The 22374-nt window shown below is 47.2% G+C and overlaps 1 protein-coding gene across 1 annotated transcript; it reads right to left on the bottom strand.

Annotated features, from left to right (window-relative positions):
* Positions 1 to 6429: 6429 nt before the first annotated feature.
* LOC119157386 (protein FAM162B-like) lies at positions 6430 to 13922 on the bottom strand. Its single transcript, XM_037408283.1, has 5 exons — positions 13669 to 13922; positions 11791 to 11896; positions 10312 to 10420; positions 7808 to 9674; positions 6430 to 6758 (listed from the first exon to the last, which is right to left on the bottom strand). The coding sequence occupies exons 1-4, from the start codon at positions 13778 to 13780 to the stop codon at positions 9567 to 9569; spliced, it is 435 nt and encodes a 144-aa protein (XP_037264180.1). The 5' UTR covers positions 13781 to 13922; the 3' UTR covers positions 6430 to 6758; positions 7808 to 9566.
* Positions 13923 to 22374: the final 8452 nt, after the last annotated feature.

Below are 22374 nucleotides of genomic sequence, written 5' to 3'. Positions count from 1 at the left end.
GAATCTGGGCTTAATGGCTTTTTCTGCCACAAGGAGAAAAAAAAAATTAAAACAGTATATTCTGGAACTGCTTATGTCTTAAACAAGTAACTGAATGAATGGTAAACCAAAGGGAGGAGAAAGTTTTTACTAAAATGAGCTCAGGCCTCATAGCTGAACTTGAGAAACAAGGAGATGCCAGGAGGGAGTTTTCTCTGCAGCAGGCTATTGTTGTAGAACCTGCAAATTGTACTTAAACACTGAATTGCTCCATTGTTAGAAGCACTTAAAACATAAAACCCAGCAGAAACAGGTTTCCTTGTTCTGGCTGTGGGAGGTAGTGGAGCTTTTAGATCAATTGTTATGCAAATCTTCCTCTAGTTTCAACCTAGGTTAAAAGCTATTCTCCAGTCAATTAAAATCGAAGTCTCTAAAGTGGTTCTTGCACCAAGCTTAACTTTCCGTAGATATCAGGATGTGGTCTTGCATTTTAAAATGTAGCTAGGAGTCCCGTTCCTCTCTCACAAGATGGGGAGGGCACACACACGCGAAACGTGCTGATGTGGGTGCACCAGAGGAGCGGGCTTGCCCTGAGCCAGCCACCACAGCCACCCCTGTGAGGTCACCAGAAAATCCCACCCCAGATCAAAACCTGATGGTCTGCGTGGATGCCACCTGGCTAAGAGCAGAGCATTTGGCAGGTGGATACGGGTGGGCTGAGGTGGGGCAGATGTACGGACCAGACGCACTCTTGGGACACGATTCCTGGTTCTGTGGCAGGGCACTAGCTCAGAGCAGTGCTGAAAATCAGACACAGCTGGCAGCTAGGGTGAAGCAGGAACGCTTCAGCCACTAAAACATCACTAACCCTCTGTCCAGAGGCTCACAGGGCTTTTTCACACTCATCCTCAGGAGAGGTTCAGGAGGTGCTGGAGGCCCTGCATCAGGCTGCATTGTGCTCGGCTCAGCCCTTGCACAGCCCACAGAGTGATGCTGCTTCGCCTCCCCACGAGCCCTGGCTGTGCCACCCCCATGCCAGGAGCACAGGGAAGGGGTCACCGGCTTTTACAGCAGCACATTTGGAGGGCACATGGTAGCACTAAACATGCACTTTAGTGCACACAGCACTGCTGTGTCCTGCCCTCCGGCAGCAGGCAGAGCCATGAGCATCACCACAACACTGAGCCACCCAGCCCTGCGGTCCCCCAGTGCTTTGCTCCATGCTGGTATTGCAAAAGCCACCTGTGACACCAAGACGCACACCACAAAATCCTCCTTTTCCTAATGCACTTAATCTACTTTTCCAAAATTCAGCACCAAGAGGCTTACAGTTCAAAACCACCAAGGTTTGCACTTAGCAGGGCAGTTTACGTGAACTCGCGTTCCTGACTCCCTCATCTCAGACCACGAGCCGTGAGCTGCTCCTCCACCTCTCCAGAGCAAAGCCTGCGTTTCTGGAATGCCAGTGCTGTAAAACTGCTCCTGGGTTTGTGGAGCCAGATAAACAGCGTGCAGTTGATCTCTACACAGCATTTTACAGCAGGCAGACAGGTTTCCCCTTCCACAACGTGCTTTCTCAGCCGGTACATGAGTCTGCGAGTCAGTTGGTAAAATGCATAAGGATGCTGTTAGTCAGGATGCACAATGTGCGCGATGCGCAGCACACAGTGCCGAGCCCTTCCCGGTGGGAGCTGGGCTTGCCAGGCTGCAAGCAGAGCTCACCTTATGCTCAGCAAAACCTGAGCAAATAACAGCGACACCCAGCCAAATGCCACGGGCTGGCGAGCACCCAAGTTGCCCCAACCACACAGCATCCAAGGGGATCACTGCTGGGGTCTCAGGGACACTGATCATGGGCTGAAAGACAGCATAGGACACAGTGCACACTCCGGCCAGGGCAGGGAGACGGTGGGTGGGATAATGGAGGATAATAGCTGTAGAGTCAGAAATCATCATGGTTCAGCCTACACAGAGGGTTAGTTTCCAAGAGAGCCATTTTCTCAGCTCTGATGCCAGGATGTCAGAGCTCCTATGCCTGTTTTATTGGTTAAGTACATGGTTTTATTGCTGTTTATAGAAGTATGCCTGCATACAGAGCAGCAAGGGAGTATGTTAGCTGGGAAGCGCTGAGCTTGCACCAACTGCTGTGTGAGAGCATCCAGACCCCAGCCAAGCCTCTGCGAGGGGCTAAGTGCATAGGGGACGCTGCCTTAATTTCCAGGCCATGACTCAAAATTTACATGACATGTAAAAGCTGCTCAAATCACTTTTCTTTGTTGATGAAAACATCATTACCAGGGAGAAGGGAGTCAGAGAGGGGCAAAGCTCTGCTTTCTCTTGGGTCACACTTGGGCTGTTTCCCTCATCTCCTTTCCAGGTTTGTGGATATTTCAGCTCTCTGCTGCTTCCTAATCTGAATATCAACACTTGCTAGGGATTCTCGTTAGTTACCTTTCTGGTCCAGTCCCAAGGGAGCCCCACAGGGGCTGGCCACTGCAGTGGTCTCAGGCAGAGCTCAGCAGCATCTCCAGGCCCCTGGGTGATGGGAGACCCTTCCCAGCACCCCAAACCCTAGCCCTTAAAGCTCATGCATCCTAAGTCCTCAGCTCTAAAAGCTAAACAAACCCATCAAGGGGTGAGGTGAGGGACATGCCAGCCTGCACTTGGGCTTGCTCCCTCTCGGGGTAGCCCTGCTCCCAGGGGTGCATCTAAAAAAGATGACATGGCACTGACTGCCTTTGCGGTGTGCTTTGGGAGCTGCTGAGGAAGGCAGGGGTTAGTTCCCCAGCAGCAGTGAGAGAGTCTTGGCTGCCTCTTCCCAGTGCAAAACTTTCAGCTTCTTTCCACAGGGCTGAAAGCAAAATTTGCATCATTCCTCCTTCAGATGAGACAGCCACACTATTTCACTCTGTCTCAGGGGAAACCTACTTTTAAGATAAAGGTAGGCTGCAGAGATTTTACTTTTCTTTATGTAAATATATGTGTAAATGAAAAAAACCTGAGGGATATTGTGAATCATTTTCCAGGCTGGTGCGTAATTTTGTGCATGGAAAGTGGATCTGGAGATGGGTGACTCAGGCTCATGTGCAAGCACACTTTTGCCAGTTTTTGTTGGGTTTTTTATTTTATTATTATTATTTCTCTCTGGCTAATTAAAGCAAAATAAAATATTTGGGCTCAAGCTGCTCTGCTGAACACTCTGTCCTATTTCTTCTCAAAGATGATCAATCTTAAGGCAGTCACTGTATATTAAGGACTTCTTAAAAATAAGGCCAGTGTCCCATCTGATGAACACTGCAGAGTCCATGTGTTGTGGGAGGTCCAGAGGGTGATGAAGCACAGCAACTGCCTGTACTGGCGAGCTAGGCAGATGAAGGATGTGACAGAAGGGCAGATGCACTGCTCTGCTCCCCCCACAGCCAGGCACCCCGTTCCCAGCTCTGTCACCCCATGGGCAGGTGAAAGCCCTGGGTCATAGAACTGCAGCTCTCACCTGTGCTGGCTGAGCCGATGCTGCCCTGGGACCCCCCAAGCAGCTGGGCTCTCACAGCCTGGCTTTTGGGAGGATGGCACCATCTGCTGCAGAGCACCCAGGTGCCAGCTCAGAGTTTGGCCTGGAGCAAAGGACACCGGGATGGAATCAGCTGCCTTTGGGGAGCTGCATGTAAAGTGCCACCTGAGCAGCGGCTGTTGCTGCTCCTTGCTGGACAGTTTCTCCCAGAGCCCACCTTGACAGGACACCGGTATGCTCCTAGCAGCAGAAGACACTTGCACATCCAGCCGTCACCCATGGAAGTCTGCAGACACCTAGACTTCACCTGAAACGAGCTTAAAATCCCTCCCTGGTGCATTCAGCAAAGGCAACAAGAGGCAAGTAGATTAAAAAGTCCTCAGACACTAAACGTTACCAGGTACAGAGAAGCTGTGGGAGCTGGCACGTTAGATGCTACAGCTGCACAGGCAGGTCCTTGCCCATTTCTGCAGTTTCACTGTGCAGCTCCTGGCAGCCTCACAGCATCCCCCTGCCTGTGTGTGGGCTCGTGCCACAGCAGTGGGTGCCCAGCGGTCCCCAGCTCACAGCATTCCCTGTGCCACCTGCACAACAGCTCTCAGGAGAAGAAAAAATGAAATGAGTGGGTGGGAGAGAACAACATGCAATAGTTGTATTTTTGCTTTGCATTAAGGTTTGTCAAGTAAAATTGCTCTCTCATGGGGCTTAGAGCATTGAAATGCTGGGATATTTAACTGCCTGCCTTTCAAGGTTTACTCTAGCCCCTTAGTACAGTCTGAAACTGTTCTGGAGATTGTTTCATCCCCCCTAGAGCAGCATTGCTTTAATGACATCTTTACGTACCTAGTGGATGTCCTTGGTAAAGATTATAGCCCTGCTGTTAGAAACTTGTTGCAGGACAATGCTTAGACAATGATAAAATAGCTACTGGGGACCCAGGAGTTTGGCATGACACTGGTACAATTCACAGTGCACCACATGAGTTGTGTTTGCATTCATACATTCTGCGGAAACAGAAACATGAACCATTAGGAACTATTGTAATTAGCATATGACTAATTCATTGGCTATTTTGGTTTCCATTTCATTTAGAAAAAAAATCTCAGGACCATACGTCATCTGGGAGAAGTGTATTACAGACGAGCATGCAAATGCCTCGATTTTCTGATCTAGTCTCACTGGCAGTTTCTGATAACTCTGCTTCTGCTGCAGAGCATACGTAAGCCATGAGTGAGCCCAACGCTTTCCTATGGAATCCTGTTCCAGGCTGACCTCCTCCCTGTGGCAAGCCCTCACCCCCCCCAGCAAACAGCAGTCCCTGCCCAAACAGCTCAAGGTTTATGTCCATTCACTGAGGAATACGGTGCTGCAGAGAGAGTCAGATCCCAGCTTTACATTTCCATGTGGAAAGCTGTGTCACGCACAGACACACTAATGTGGTGTGTTGAGGTTTGTGTCCAGATGCTTCGTAGAGCAAAGAAACGAAATGATCGGGTCCTTTCAGAGCCCTTCAGGAGCTACCTACTCATCATATGACTGTCACAGAGGTTTTGCGATAAATTATACAGCACTAATGATCACAGAACTACTTAACCATGGAAAATTGCTTTAATGCTACCATGGAATGATCCATTAATTAATTCAAATTATTGAACATCAGCCTTGCTTTCCTGCTGGGCTAGAATGACTTCTTGCCAAATCCAAACAGGAGAGTAGCATTTAAGCTACCTCTGAAATTGTGATGGGCATGAGGACCCCAGATACCTGTGGGTCAGCAGCAGCAGCCAGCACCTATTTGCTGCAATGATGCTGAGCAAAGGAGAAAGCATGAGGCTGCTCCAAGCTGGAAAGATTTTTGTGGTAAGAGGGAGCAGATCCCTTTACAGATACAAACCATTGTTGTATCTTAATAAGAGAAGAACTTCAACCTTGAAGGTCCTTTGAACTGACCCTTGGCAGTCCCAGGAACAAAAGCAGATTTGCAGTGACTGACTGGCCATGCTGCTCCCACAGGTGCCGGTGCCTTAGGCACAAAACGAGAATAATTTTCTGATGCATAACCACTGTGCTTTTTAATTTTCCAGGGTAGTCAGCAAAGTCTGGAAAGCTTTTACATCCTTCCTTTCTGCAGAAGTACTGGATTATTGATTCTATGCTAAAGCAAACAAAAATACCTATTTGGATTGTGAAGAGCCTATTAATGTAGTAAATCACTTGATACAGGAATAAATTCACTATAGTGTCAATCGCTTAACTGACCAGTAAGCAGTGATGCCCACCAAGCGATGGTTAGAAACTACAGGTGTTTTGAACGTAGCAGGAATCCAACTGCAAACAATAGTTGAGAGGTGACTAGTTAAACACAGGGGAGAGCTGAGATAGGATGTTTTGTATTCAATATTGAAGACAACACCCAATGACTGGAAGCTGAACTGGGTGCATTCAGCCTTAAAATAAGCAGCAGTTTCCCAGCTTGGGGGGAGATGAAACACTGAAAGAACAGGGAAGTCTTTGAAGTGAGGCTTTGCTGAATGGCAAGATTTCACCTACATCTGGGGAGAAAGTCCTTCACAAGTGCATGATCGTGTCAGCCTTGCTGTGTCCCAGGAGAAGAACTGCACGTCTGAAATGGATGGAAATACATCAAGTGGCACTTTCAGAAACCCTCTAAACAGGTCATAAAGAGAGGTAAAACGAGTAAGAAAAGGACTGAGGTCTTCTGAGCTCAGACTTCCCCATCTCACACCTTTCTCCAAGGCACTGGGGTGCTCACAATGCAGAGCCTCCCATACGAGTTTGGTCCCACCACACTGGCAGAAGAAGGCTCGGTGCACTCAGCTCCGCCCCACAGCAGCCAGGCTGCCTGGGGAAGCCGAGTCTCTGATAATCACTGAAACATCAAAAAATGGTGGATGATAACCTTAATCCACAGCCAGAAGGAACTGCAGTAGTGATTTTAATGGAAGCAGAATTACATCAACTCCAGGTACCAGGCAGAAATCTTCCACAATAATTGTTATTATAATGCAAATCTCTATGGCACCAGCCAACAGCATATTAAGCATTTTCATATAGGAGTTCATTAAAATGGCAAAAATCCTGCAAGGGAGGAACCATTCTTTCCCCTGGCACAGAGCAGTAAAAGAGGAGGTGAGAGTTGAAAGGACTCACCCTTGGTCTCCCTGAGCATCACAGCAAAGTGGCACACTCAGCTCCATCCTCTGCCCCAGAAAGGGGTCACTCCCTCCACATTGTCCTCATGACTAGGCTGGGGAAATACAAGGCACGTTATTAAAAAAGGGAAGAAAAGCTCCTACTTAATAACAACTCCCATTCCTTTTTTAAATGACTGGGGAAATCAGGTGTGACACTCAGGCAATATAGGTGGGAGGGGAAATAATAATAAAAAAAACCCACCCACAACTGTAAGGTGGTGAGGATTAGCCAATTTTACATTCAGGAAGCTGTGTTAATTAGAAGCTTTTCAAGAGAAGAGTCAAAGGACTTTGCAAACACAGATGGAAACCGGTTTTAACAAGCAGGGATAAGTCCCAGCACTGGAGAGGCATCAGCAGTGCAGTATCCTCTGCTGGCACCACCAGTTACAACCAGGGACCGCTGCAGCCGAGGCTGCACCGTGCCAGCAGCCACCCGCTGAGTGCAAGCCAGCAATTAGTCCGATTGATTTTGGGGGGAATATTAAGATATTCAAATGAATAATCATGTAGCTGGGACTAGTAAAAGCTTATTCCCTACATAGCAGTCATAGCTCTTTGTGAGAGCCCAGAAACACCTGGGTCATCTGATTGCTCAGAAGTGGCCCATCAGCAGCTCAGGGAGGAAGAATTGATTTTTCCTTTTTCTTAATGATGAAGGGTAATGCAGCAGCTTTATACACTAGTCAACAGAGACCTGGGCTGTTTAAGAGGATTTGATAATAGCTCACACCTGAAGCAGGGTTGTTTTTTTTTCCCCCCCCAGGCAGAGGGAAGTGCAGAGTAGAGTGGAATAAGCTGCAATTAATTTTCTTGTTCTTTATATACAGTTATGGTCATCTCCTGCTTAAGTCATGGAAGCTAAGAACATGGATGTGGATTTGTTTATGAGCATCAAAAGGGGTTCTTTTAAGTGTTACACGTGCCTTCTTAGAAAGGTCATGTGAAAGCCAGTTGAGAATTAAAACAAAATATAATGCAAGCAACTGACCAGAGCTGTTTTAGTTTATCCCCAAATGAACACTAACTTTGAGGTAATTCTTGATGTTTATTGCACTAACCAAGAAAAGGAGGTCAGGTATAATGAAAGAGCCCGTATTACCTGTGCAGGCAAAACTGCCCTCTCAGTGGAGACGTGTTCACTCTGTGCTTGTCCTACACCATCATTTTCACTTCCCTGAGATTCACTTTGTGAGGAATACTGCAGGGAGCAGTACTGTATTGCACGGAGCCGTGAGTTGGAAACAAGTACCGCAAACACCAAGCTGTGACAGATGTAGCATCCCTGGCACACACATTCCTCATCCTAAATGGGCGTGCAGTGCAGTGCGGAGAAAAGCACTCCTAGGAAGCATCAGAAGGAAAAAGCTGTGCAGCAACCACAGGTGCAGGAGATGGAGTCCCAGAGCCCAAAACTGCTGCCTGCCAGTGCCCCAGCCCCTGCTGGCAAGCAGCTTGTTTGTGTAGGGACACACCAGCAGCAAGTGGACGTGATTTTTGGTACAACAAACCTCAGAGACCTGAGCAAGAGCTTGCAGACTCCCCCGGAGCACAAATGCAACCGCTCTGAGTAATAAACCTTGCAAAGGCCAAGCCTTGGCTGGGCACGGTTGCAGCATTTGCCATCTCCTGTGGGAGCCGGGGTAGAAGGCTGGGTTTTGTCACTCCGATGTCCTTTGGCACCCCATGCAGTGCACCCAGCTCCACCAGCCTGTCTTACAGGTCCCGAGGGGTAACGAACAGGGGCTCAGACCGTCAGCACCCGCACATGTGAACTGGGGTCTGTCTTGATGTTTAATCACTTCATGAAAATGTAACTTTCAATATTTCATTAGGATCTCTCCCATCTGTTAAACATCAAGCCGGAGAGTTTGGTGACACTTTAAATGAAGCTGTGAAGAGATGTGTTTGTTTTAGATGTAATTGGACAGCTGTTTTATTATGAATTAATGAACTATGATGATTAAAAAGAAACCAGTTTTAGCAAACCATGAATTAAGAATTACTCCTGACTAAAATCACAACTAAGCAAGTGCCAGACAACTTTCATGACAATGATTAGAAGCAGAAGATGAAAAAGCAAAACCTGTGAGGTGCAACAGGACAAGAGGTGCCTCCAGACCAGGTTCCCTGCATCAGACATGGGTTCCCCGAGCTGCCCCCCAGCAACCAAATCACTCCATGTGCCCACTATACCACTCCACATCATTGCCATCTCCTCTGGCCCCAAAGCCCTTTTGGCCCAAATCACTCATCAGGGTCTGCTCACACTCCTCCATCTTCCCAGCCCCTCTTCATGCATGTGTCCCCCCTCTCCCTGGCCATGGGATCCTGCAAGGCTCTGGGGAGGGAGAGGGCACAGCAATGGCAGCAGGCTCAGAGGTAATTGATCTCTTTGTGGCTGCAAAACATACTTCAGACTCCTTTTCCCCCTGCCCTAGGTCACTTTGGCCAAAGCTGTTTGCCCTAGAAGCATCGCACAGAATGGCATGCTCTCTGATGTGGGGCCACATCCTTCCTGGGGTGGAGGACACAGCCCACGGCCACACGGAGCATCAGCAGCACCACAAAAAGCTGATCCTGAGCTAGGAAGTCCTGCATTCGTCTTTCCCATGCTTTGCAGTTTAGAAGAGATTTCTGTATTTCAGCTGAACCCAGTGCCAAAGACCGGAGGCCACAGAAAGCAGCTGTTGGAATTTCCATAGGAGTTTCCCAGTCGGTGTGGAGCAGTTTTTAAGCAGTGAAGTCTTTGCCCTGAGAGAGTTTCAGTGAAAAACCTCCGAAGACTTAAATGAAGACAGGTACATATGCCGCATGTGCAAACCGCTTTTCTCCTGCTGTTAAAATAAATCTGTTCCCAATCATTGTGACTTCCCAAGAGCTGCCTCCTGATCTTTCTCCACTTCAGCCTTCCATTTGGCCTTCTTTTCTATGTTCATCCTCAGCAGCGTGTGATCCCTTTTAGCAGCCTTGAGAAGAAATGGTGAAAAATAATTGCATGCACACATTTCCCACAACTAAATTTCCCCACGTTTGCACCACTTGCCTTGACACCCCACTTCGTGATATTTTGCAGTGACAGAAGTTTTATCCAATTTTCAATATTTGCAGCTCTGATTAGCAGGAAAATTACACTGTGAGCTGTTTACAGGTGCACTGGGACGTGCAAGTCAGGCTGGACACCCTCCTTCCCCACCGGTGGGATGCGAAGAAGCGAGTGTCACAGCTCCTGGTGCCCATGGTGGTACGCAGGCAGGATCACAGGAGCCTCATGGCCCATGGAGGCAGGGCAGGACCAGGTGCCGCTGACACTGTCTGAGCTAGTCCACAGCCTTTGGACTGGCCTTTTGCTCAGGTACCATGATGCAGAGCATTGCACTGTATGGGTTTGTGGCAAAGGGGGTCAGAAGGAACACGTTAACCAGCAAGTTGTGCTTCCCCATGCCAATCTCTCCTCCAGAGGACGGGGTGATACAGATTCTGTGCAAATATTGATTATATGGACCTATTCTCAAACCTGTCTGTCACCGGGGCGTTTATTTACAAGGAGAGCATACATATAGACCATACGTTAAGTAGATCAGTTTACCCAGAAAAAATACTCACTTCTTTGCCTGTGATTACCATGGCCAAACAGCCCAGCAAGGTCAGTGCAATCATGATGTAGCAAACCTTTATCCTCACACTGCTCCTTGCTGCGTCGAGGACCTCAGACCTGCGGAGGACAAAGCAATTTCCATCCTGCAGCAGCATGTGTGAAATGAGATCATGGGGAGCTGGGTAATGAATCCTCAAGTCTTTCAGGAGTGGCCTATTAATGTACAATGTGTTTTCTTCTCTTTCTGCAAGTACTTAGAGGAGGACTCAAGAAATCAGCCTATGGGGGAAAGATTTAGCCCCCCTCGCACGCAGGTGGGGTACTGCTACTCCCAACAGTTGTCAGTAACAACAGGAATAACAAATCCTGCTCTCCTGACTTCTTTTATTGCATATGAGGGTGAACACCTGAAAAATGACAAGGACAGGAAAGTCTTTCCATCACGATAATGGAATTGCAAGAGGCCCACCTTTGGGTGCTCTAGGGTAGGGTATGGGGTGCTGCACAGCACCAGGAGACACTAGAGCCGTGCCACCAGCGCCAGGCAATGCCACCCTCAGTGGACTAAAAGCACATGCATAATATTTTGGTTAAGAGCAATGGAGAGTTTTCACATAGCAAAGAGATACGGCAAGTGGTGACTGTGCCTGTGGCCACATCCCCATCGCAGCTGCCCATGGTGCTCTGCAGCCCCGTCCCACTGCCTGGCAGCTGGCACCAGCGCCGCAAGCACCTGCCTGCACCAGGAGGCTGAGCTGGGCTGGAGCAGGTGACCACACCACCCACACGGAGATGTCTTCCCAAGCAGCTGAACAGCCACAGCCGGCACTGGGAAATCTCCAACACCTTCCACTCCTGGCATTTATCCAGCAATTCGCACTTGCAAGAGACTGCAGCGTGGCAATGACTCATTCATTAAATCGTATCCAGCCATGGATTTGTTTATACCTGCAGGGAGAAGGCCAGCTGGAGGAGCCCCCAGGACGTCACAAGCCAGGAAGCATTAGGTCTCCAAAACCCAGTGACAATCCTTTAACAAAATAGCTCGACAAGGAGGTGAAACCGTAGCCCAGACATGAGGAACTTGTTGCAGATGTCTGTCACCAAAGCTGTGTATAGCCCACATTTCTTTTTAAAAGTTATGCAGCATTATTAATTGCTAATCAATAAAAACTAGCAAAGCATGCAAAAATCCAAAGTGGATTACGTGTTACTACTGTGACTTCTGAATTACAAAGCCACTTGTCTTACAAAAGATACTTAGGCTTAGTCTGAAACTCACGATTTCTAAAACAAATGAGTCCAGTTAACTTCACAGGGCGTGACAAAAAATTCATGTTCCTAAAAATTCAGATGATTTTTGGACACCGGTAACAGCAGGCCCCATCAGCATGGAGGAGCACTAACCCTTACCAAGTGAGGTTATGTGAAGGTGCTGTTGCCTGTATCTTCACATCTGAAAGCATCATTCAGACAGGTCTACTTACGAGATGTGCTTGGGAATGTCCTCCTCCTTTTTAAACCGTCCTGCCCATACTAACACCTTTTTATCAAAATTCGTAGGGCTTCTGTCATTTTTGAAAGCTTTGTAACCTGTAAGAGGTTTTAGAAAAGAAAACAATGAGCTAAGCTTAAAGAAGGGAAGAGGGAAAAAAGCTGTCATTACATGGGGAAAAGGGCTGAAAGTTCAAAATGGCACTTTTATATTCTGTGAGAGCCAAATGTGCTTTCTAATGTCAAAAGGACTCACCAGCTGGTGTGAGATGCTTTGTTATATTTGCAGCTTATTTTATTTAGTTTAATCATTTTTTTCTTTAGTGTAGGTAGGTTTTAAACTAAAAAACTCTTCATCAGGAAGGTTATCCTTATTAATGGGGGGAAAGGATGTGGGGCTGAAGCCACCCAAGTCCGCAGCATGCTCTCACCCTGCTAGCATCTTGCTTTTAAATGGCCCAACTAGTGCGTTAAGCAAACTGCCAGCAGCACTAATAACTCCTCAACAGCATCTCTTTCTAAAAGCACTGACAGAGAGACGAGGTCTGTTAAAATACAGCCTGGTGGGAGGCTGGCAGTCGTTCTCATGCAAGCTGGGTACCACATTACTGTACTCTAATGATGATACATTACACCCTACCAGACAACCACGGTGATGCCATTAGCACGCTGTCACCCCGAGCACAACGAGAAAAGGACTCTGGCTCCTTTGGATAGAAACAAGCCCAATGACAGGCCACAACGGGCAGCAGAAGGGAGACCCTTGAAAAGAGGGTAAGCAACGGCTAGCTCAAATCCTGGCGTTTGCACTGCAAACGAGCGGTCATTGCAAGGTAGCTGCGACTGCTCACAACCCAGGTCGGTGCACCCAAGATGCTAGGTCATGGTGCCCTGTGCTTGCAAATGTGGGACTGGTGTGTAGTGGGTGCCCAGGGCATGCAGGAACGGGTGGACATGAAGATGCCCCCAGTCTTGGTGCCCTACACTCCCTGGCTGTTGCTGGATTGCTGGTGCTTGGCTGAAAGGAAACTGCTGCCTCTACAGAACAGGGCACAGGGAGCATCCCTTCCTGCCTGCATTGAGATGGTGAAGTTACATCACATGCCTTGGCCCCAGGCCTGCTCGTGCATGCCAGGACTCGTGGATGGCTCAAAAACCCAAGTGTAAATCTTGGCACCCAGACCACCAGGTAAATTTAATCTCCTGCTTCTCCTGTTTCTCTTACAGAGTGGCAGTGAGACCAGGAGAGCTACATCTGAAATGTCAGCAAGTGTCTGAATCAGATCTGCAACAAGCAGTAAGACGGATCGCCATAAAGACAGGCTCCATCCCAGGAGAACAAGGGCAAAGCCCCATGCTGGAGACCCACAGCCACCTCACGGGAGCACGGGCCCATGCCTGCCAGGTGAGCCTGGGCACTCACTGCCTGCCATGAGCAGGCACAGCTGAGGGCTTCATTCAGCAAGGGGTGCCAGGGGGAGCAGAGGGTCCAAGTCTGCCGCTTGTACCAGCCCTCCGCATGTGGGGCCATGTACCAGTCCTCCTCTGGAAACCTGGCAGCTGGGTAGGAGGAGAAACTTTTTTTTTTTTTTTTATTTTTTAAATTAACAGGCTGCCTGATATGAAATATCAGTTTGGATTTACTGCTGCAGGAGGAGGACTATTTAACACAAAAAAAGTCTTTATCCCTGTGCACTCTGCTAGACAGAGCTCTCCGTGTGCTCTGTCTGGGGGTGTCTGTAAGCCCAGGAGGTGCAGCACTGCCGTAACAGCCACAGATGAGAACGAGGGTCACTTTCTCACCCTTTGCAGCAAGCACCCCTTCCCTCCATGCCGCAGCACGAAACAGCCACCAAAACCTTTCTACCCACCTGGGTTAGCTGTCTGCAAAGCCACGTCCCGAGCGCCCTTCGCTTTGTTACCAGCAGCTCTGGCAGGGCACAGGACCAGCCGAGCCACCGGTCCCCGCAGCCGCCCCAGCATCCCGCCCCGGCTGGTACCCGGCCACCACCTCCTCACCAGCCTGGCAGCACGGGGGGGACCAGCAGGAGCCCAGGAGGCTGCTTCTAGGAGTTACTAACACCAAACTACCGCTTCCTGTAAGAAGGGAGTAGCACGCATTTCCACCCTGGCTGCCAATAGTTTTTTGCTTGCGTCACGATGACTAGTTAAATTTATCGCTTGTGTTTACCAAAGTGCTGCACCTTCCCGGCCAGGCAGGCAGAGTTCACTGCTGTGGCACGGCATGCCCAGCCCAAGTTGTTGCTCAGGAGAGTAAAGGGTATTTACATAATTTTCTCAGTCCTTACTACGGCAGGACTAAAATAGGACAGTGTGCTGTACTTCCCCAAAGATAGCTTGTGACTGCTAATTATCACAGCCAGTTAAGCTGTTAGAGTTCTTAATTGCTCCTAGCTAAAAAAATAATCTTGCAAATCAGTTGTGTTAGACTTTTTGCAGAGGAGCGGTGTTTCCCTTATCTCAGAATAAACGTGGTTTGGTGGAGGGAAACTAAAGCTGATGTTTGTGGCTACAAATGCACACGGGGAGTCCATCTCACATCCAGACTGCAAACTTCCCTGGCAAAGAAATACATTTCCAACATAATTTAGGTTTAAAACAGTAAACTAAGAAATTATGTCAAAAACCTCCGGTGATGTAGCATTTGTCAGTCAGTAAAACTATCACTGAAATGTAGCAGTACCTATAAAGGATTCGCCCTCTCTGAATTTGAACTCCATGAAGTCTTGATAGTGCTGGATGTTTTCCATAATATCAGCTGTTTTAACCAGAGAATGAACCAAAACCAATGCCATTTTATCACTTTGACATTTCTCCTGTGCTTTGCACAAAATTGTCCCTGATGGGTCAGGAAATGGAAATGCAAATACTTGTCTCATTTGGAGCAGTGGGGTATTTACTTTCCTTAGACATACAAAGCTCTAATAAAGCTGGTTTACAACTAAGGTAAAAAATTCCATGGAAAAGGGAAGAAGCAGCTGCCAAAAGGAAAATTTTAAAAACTATTTAATAAGACCATCAAATGCAATATTGCAGATAATCAAAGTGTATCTAAGAGCAAAGCGAGGAACTGCAACGGAACAGAGCTCAGGATGCTGGCAAGGATATTCTTTAAGGGCCAAGAGGATGAAAGATATGAGACAGAAGCAGCTCCAGCTACCTGGCTCCTGCCCCCAAGGAAAAAAACTCTACCTTCTACAGACATGTTTTATATTTTTTGAGAACATGAAGTTATTGATGCTGAGGAAAGGAGACACTCGTAGCAATGACAAACACAGTTTTTCCTCTTTCGTGAAAGCTCCACAATGCATCTGGACATAACACAATGTGTTTAGCTTAATTTGCTTGTAATTTGGTAAAGCAAATCAGATCCATTTCCAGATTAGGAACGCGTACAGAAAATAAGTGGTGGTTTGAGCTTTCAGCTGCAAATGAGACCTGCAAACCAGCAGAAATCAGTGGATGTGATTATGGTGGAGGAAGCAGAAGGGAAACCTGGTAAAGCCACTGCAAATACTTGTGTCCTGCTCAGGATTTCCCTGGGAAGACGGACATGAGGAGGAGGAAAGGTACATTTACAGCTGGAAGTTTACAGGGCTCAGCACCCCTAAGCATCCCTGCAGGCCCCCTTCTCACATTGCAGAAGAGCTGCTGAGTGGAAAAGAGGAAAAGAGGTGTACACTGGACACCCCTCACTCCCCAAGTTGGGGAGGCAGGAGGGGCTGGGGGGGGCCCAGAAAATGTGACCCCACAGGCTCTGGCTGTGCAGAACATTAGAGCATTTTCACTTTAACAGGCACTCTCCTGCTCATTGCAGAAGTGACTGTCTTTATGTCATGTCTGTTTATGGATTTAAAGAGAAAAAAAGAGCATTTTTATTTTACCTCTTAGTTTCTCAAATGTGGGGAAAATCACAGGGTTTTCAGGCCTCCGGTGCTTATCCACCTAGGGGTTGCCAATTGTTTCCTCTAGAAGACACACCAGCTAACAGCTGTATTAATCACGTCTGCTGTGAGCAAAAAAACACTTCAGGATTTATTATGCCAGCATTTAGAAGTGCAAAGACACAGAGGTCCTCAAGAAAGCACAAAGGCAGTTACTTGTTCGTGAATTTTACTTGTTCCTCTGGCACTGTGAATGCTTAATGCCAGGGTGAGTTTTACTGCAGTGCATGAAAGCTAATAAAAAGCTATATACACCACTGCGTTAGGAAATCAAGCTTTCCCTTATACACTGTGGATTTCTCTCTGGCCCAGAGCATCTTGAATCCATTCCTGAACAACAGAGAGATGCAGAGAGCTCTTGGACCAAGGTAGCCTTATGTGCAGCCTGATAGCCTTCGTCCTCTTTAGAGAAGTTTTGCATCTAGCCCAGTACATGCACATCCCACCCTGCCCAGGTTGCAAAACATCCCCGTGAGGCTCATCCATTCATTCCCCTCACCAGGCCATCTCTTGATAACCATCAGTGACTTATTAGCAGAATGCAACTGTGATTTCATAACCATTAAGCTCACAGACAGGGAGTTTATTGCACAGCAGAAACAACTTGTTCAGAGATGCAGAATTAGCAAATCTTGGCTTAAAACACCATCTTCTCCTCCCACATCCTTCTGCCAGGAAGAGAGCAAGACCCCAGATCCTCAGCAAGCCCTGGGCAGTACAGATAACAACTCACACACTGACTAGCTGTACAGGTGTCCCTCAGGTTTCCTCTGACCCTTGCTGCAAGGGGAGAGCACAGATCTGAAGGTTTTTGAGTTACAAACGAGCAGGCTAGCTCAGAGCACGGAGAATGGTTCACAGCTGTGGTGCAGACTCCTGACATTTCTGTTTTCTGTGTGAGAGCGATATGTAGTTGTAACACTTGCTGCACACTGATGCCAACATTGAAGATGGAAAACTAAACACAAAGCCTCACAGGACTCCATCCTAGTTCTGCATCAACTTCACACCCCTTCTGCCACCTCAGATGCTGCTCTTGCAGCTGAATCTGCAGCAAGGACTAGCAGCCAGTCACCCTCCCCTCCCTGAACATGCACAAAAACCTTTGTAGATCTGGAACTGAAAGGCCACAATATAAAATCCATTGCTCTTTGAAAAAATCTATTGCTTTTTGGTTTCTGACTGAATTTATACAGTCATTTCCAGTACCTTAATTTCAATACCTGTCAGCCTATTGCAGCAATGAGAAACTTGGATTTGGGTTCTCTTCACCTGTTCTTTTCCTGCTTTCAACAGCCACAGGAATGAAAGAGTTGATTCCTCCAGAAGCCCCATATCCCCACACATCTATTTACACCTCCTGGTTAATTTGCATAAGATTGTGCACACAAAAAATGTTTATTCATATATACAAAAGAATCCACAGGAGTATTCAACCAAAAAAGTATTACTTTGTAAAGCTGTTCTCATGTACAATGTCTTCAAAACCAAATGGCTTACCATCAGGCTCTGTTTGGCATGTGATGCAAACTTCTTACATGAGGGCTGTGATGAGGAGCAGAAGATAATCTTATCTTAGAATTCTTTGCCTTCCCCCCATCTAATTAACTATGCAGCAGAGCTCTGTCTTGGTTCCTAGACAAGATAAACAAGCAATCCTGGATGGGCTTGTGGCTCATGAAATTCTGAGTGAGTCAGGAAATATTCCTCCATGAAACTGTGTATTCTCCAGCAGCACAATTTAACACAGCAAAAGCAATGAATTGCTTTGAAATGTCCCACTTACCTGCAGACTCCCAGCCCAAAAGCCCTTCCCTCCCCTCCAGGGTCCCCAGGGAGCAGCACTCCCAAGGGCTTCAGTTCTCTCCAGGTAGTGATTCACACCCTCCTTGTATCAGGAAATCACCTTCCCTAAGGAAACTGAAATGCAAATCACAAGAAACTAAAAGCTTCTGAACTATTTCTCACCATGGCCAAGTAAAAACAAGGGAACAGTCACAGAATCTTACAGCAAAACCAGACTCAGAGGGTTTGTAAAGAGCTCTGAAAACAAGCACCAGCATGACACTTTAATCACTTCAGAACACTTGGATTCATTTTTTGATAATCGTGAGTGTTACCAATAAAAGAGGGCATCTGCTAAAAGAGAACAGCGACAACCTGACCTCTCCTCTTGCTGTGTTAAACTTCAGCTTTGCTTTACAAAAAATGAAATCAGGATTCCTCTATCCAGTTACTGAAAGGTCCTGCATTTTCTACCGATATTGTCCCTATTCCTTCAAATCAGGCTGTATCACTACCATTTGAAGAATCTTGCTTAGCAACCATAAATAAGACACTAAGCCACCCTACTAAAAAACCAAAACCAAACACAAAAAAACCCACCCCAAAACCCAGACTCCCCTGGCTCTGGTAGATCTTGCCTAATTTACACCATATGAGCCTTCTGGCATCATTCTCTTAACTGGGAAAGGTAATTGATATGACATACTTGGTATTTTCTACAACAGGAGCATCATCTTCCCCAAGTGAAGAAGATCTGAGCTGTTCTCTGCATCTGCCACTAACACAGGGATGAGCACAGCTTGTCCCAGACTGTCAGGTCTGAGCAGAAGTGCCCGACATTGCAAGGATAAGGATCACCAAATGATCCTTATCTAGGAAGATTCATCTTCTCTGCCATTAAGCACATTTTTTCTTAAGGGAGATAACCCCCAATTGACAGTCTGGATGTTTTGCTGCTTAAGGCATGTTCAGCTCTGGAACAACACAGAGAACCCAGTTCTACCTCTCCTGATGGTAATGGAAGTGCCTACAAACAAGGGACACTGCTGTAACCAAGAGGACCCATAAACCACACTCACTTAATTTCCTTCCGTCAGCTCCAGGTTTTTAGCGAAGGTTCAATAGAATATTTATTGGGCACAGGAATGCAGTTATGAATTGTCTTAGTAGGAGCCAAATTCAGAGGAGCTGGTGAGCTGCACCTAGAGTGGCCAGACCTCTGCAAACAAATACTAAAAAGGAACTCGGTATGGGTCTGCCATGCCCTGGTACAAAGTGCAGGGTTTATAACAGCTGGTGTCAGAAGGACAAAGCTCATGGCAGCAAAACAACAAAACAAAAGTTAGTTATTGCTCTGACAAAGCCTCGGTATGATCTCTCCCAGGGTTTGGGATGACCGTAGAGGGGCAATGAAATGGCATGTCACCTCCAGCACAGGGTGGCCTGGCACATGCGGCGGCTGCCTACTGATGTGCTGAAACATGTGATGCCTGATAAGTCCGGCTTTATCATGGAGGAGCAGCCAGATGCTAGCAGCAAAGATCTCAGGACCCACAGGGAAATCCTCCGAGGTGTTCAGGGTGTTGTGATGAAATTGCAGCTTTTACAACCAAGGAAATTAATGCACTGATGAGCTTTGCACCAGGCCACTGATTTCTGGAATAAAGCACAGTTGGACCATGGAGCAAAAAAGTGCAAAACCCTGAAAGGAAAACAAAACCATCAGAATCCTTACAATTTACATTTTGACTCTGAGTCTGGAGAACCATTTAATTTAAACCTTTTCCACACCTGTTTCCCCAGCTGAGCCTGAGAAACGCACTGACAAGGACAGACTCTTTCACTTGTCACTTAAAGATTTTCTTTCCAGAGAAAAATGGCATTGTCTTCAAAAACAGATGCATTCAGACATTTTTCAGTCCATTAGTCACTAGTTTAGGGAAAAAAAGAAACCTAATTTTAAAAGATTGAACAATTCTTTGTGGAAATGTCTTTTCCCCACAGTTGTCTTAATGTTAGAATGACTTACATTTTTTTCAGCTCCTCCTGAGAAGTCATGTACTATCAATCAGGCCAATAAACCTGCCGAGATCCTTAGGAGCCCCTGCACCCTGGGGTCACGTTTCCCCTTTTAGCAACTGGGTGAATATGTAGGCACTTGGTGCAGGAGCAAATGGATCCCAGTAACACAGGGAGGCTCTGTCCTGGGGACAGCTTGTCCCAGCAATGCACACCACAGTAGTCCATAACAGGGGCAGGTGCCTCCTCAAATTCACGACCTGTGTCTTAACAGTCCCTCTAAAGAGACTGTAAAACTCTTCCAGACACTCCTGGGTGAGACACAGGCTGCCTGTAGAATGAGATTTACTCCCAGCAGCTTTTATGTCACCAAAGGGACCACCAGGGAAATGAATCTCCTAAACGATGCCCAGTCCCCTGGAAGGCTGAGAGGGGACCTTATCAGTGTCTACAGGTATCTTAAGGGCCAATGCCAGGAGGACGGGGCGAGGCTCTTGTCAGTGGAGCCCAGCGACAGGACAAGGGGCAACAGGCACAAGAAGTTCCTTCTGCAGCACTGAACAAGAAGTTCCAGTGCAACTGCAGCACAAGAAGTTCCTTCTGAAGATGAGGAAGAACTTCTTTACCACGAGGGTGGCAGATCCCTGGGACAGGCTGCCCAGAGAGGCTGTGCAGGCTCCTTCTCTGGGGACATTCAAAACCCACCTGGACATGACTCTGTGTAACCTGCCCCAGGTGACCCTGCTTTGGCCAGGGGTTGGACTAGATGGTCTCCAGGGGTCCCTTCCCACCCCGACCATTGTGTGGTTCTGTGAAATTCTAAGAGACACAAGCAAAGTCACTCCAGTAGAGAGAATACAGCTTTAGTGTTCTCATATAAGATGTCTGGAATAGCCTACACTGCTCTGATTGCTCAAGAAAGTTACTAAAAAAGAAAACGCATAAAGGAAGAAATGAGAGGATTATGCCTTTTTCTTGGCTAACAAATTAGAAACGGAGAGGGATTGTGGTGGTTATCTCTGAGAAACTCAGTGCCAGAGAGGAAGGGTAGTTTGGCAGGCTAAATCACAGCACTGGACCTGAACAAGGGGTATCAGCTGCTCGTGACGGATGCCAAGGGCTACACTGTTCCTGGTGCTGTTCCTTGTAAGTTCCAGCAAAGGGGCAGGGGCTGTCTCCATCCTCGCGCTGGTTAAGGAAGCATACCTGGTAACACAAACAGCCAGGCCACATGGCTCGCTAGGCTCCTGCAGCACTGCTGGGCTGGTGTAACTCTGGACCATAACTGCATAGTCATTAGTGTTTACAAAATAAGTTTCCAGGGAAGCAAAATTACACACCGAAGAAATAATAAGCAGCGATGTAATCAGATGTGAGAGGGAGATCATTTCATTACCTGAACCAGGCCTCATTATTCACCATTTCCCTGGCAAGAACTGATAAATGCAGGCTAATGAATCTTAGCACTCCGGACGAGCAGGAGGAGTGCCAGCTCGGTGCTGCCGCATGCTAAGTGGGACCAGAGAATCCAATTCTCAGTTAAAAGTCCAAAAGGTAAGATATGAACTCCTCCATTGCAGCACTGCAGTGAGATGAAAGAGGGGGATTAACCACTGCTTACAGAGTAAGCTGTTTTACAGAGTAACCCTGGCTGTGGGAATGCTGTGGCTCCTGGCTGGCCCAGAGGAGTGAATTGAACTCTGAACAACCCAAGGATAATCGGGGTCTGCATACACTGGTGATACAAGGTGCAGGGGCCAGAGCTGGCTCTTTAGGGAACACCTTCCAGAACCAGCATTATCATCTGGAGACTTCCCAGATGGTTCTGACAGTTAAATATCATCCTCAGCCTGGTAAGGACACAAGGAAGACATTAACAGTGAAAGAGGCAACAGCATCAACACAGAAAAACACTGTAGCAGGACCTTTGCCCACTTCTGTGACATCTTTGTTTAATCAACAGAGTTGATTGCTGTTGTGGCCATGCGTCCCTTTTAAAAACAGGTTAACAGCAAATATACCATGCACTGTACACAATTACTAAAATAGAAACAAAACAAGCAATGCTAAAGAAGCCATTGGAAAAGGGGAGAAAACCTCTTTAAGGCAAATGAGTTCTCAGAGTTGCAAAAACTGCCTCTGTTTTCTCTATACTTTCTGCATCCTTCACAAGCAGCATGGCCCCCAAATTTCATATGAAGAACTGGAACATTTGGCAAGGCTCCTTTGGAAGGAGCTTAGACACTAACAGCCAACATCAGATGAAAACCTATTCAGAGAGGAGTACCCATGTCCTGACTTTACAGGGAAATGCTGCCCTCATCTGTCTTCCAGTGACAGGTTTTATTTTCTTGCCTATCATGCCTAAACCATCCATCACTTTCAGAATGAAAAGGTGACTCTATTGTTGCAACCAACTCAGAAGTCTGTGCCTGGACTTCTATTTGCACTGGGGCCATTAAGCAATGCTGTGGTTGGTAACTGGAGTCAGTATGACCATGTTGCTGCAATGGAGTTTAAATGAAGAGATATCTTGATTCTCTGTATTGTCTTGGTCCAAAGGAAGAAAATGGCTTATACATTCTTTACAAAACTAAAACTGACCAAAGAAAAAAAAATTAATCCCTAATGCCAGGAGAGCAGGAGTACTGAAAGGTAACGCTGGGGTTCAGCAAGAGCAGAGCAGCCGCTGCTGCTGCAGCAGTTTGCACACTAGTGCGCCAGGCAGCGAGCTGGGGATCTGGAAGCCTGCAGCCCAGCCTGCTACAGCCAGCCACAGAGAACAGGGCTGGTTTGCCTCTTTCATCC

Source organism: Falco rusticolus, chromosome 14, assembly GCF_015220075.1.
Source record: "Falco rusticolus isolate bFalRus1 chromosome 14, bFalRus1.pri, whole genome shotgun sequence".
Lineage (NCBI taxonomy): Eukaryota > Metazoa > Chordata > Aves > Falconiformes > Falconidae > Falco > Falco rusticolus.
Note: the sequence above shows the minus strand (reverse complement) of the source record. Positions and strands in the feature narration are given on the sequence as shown.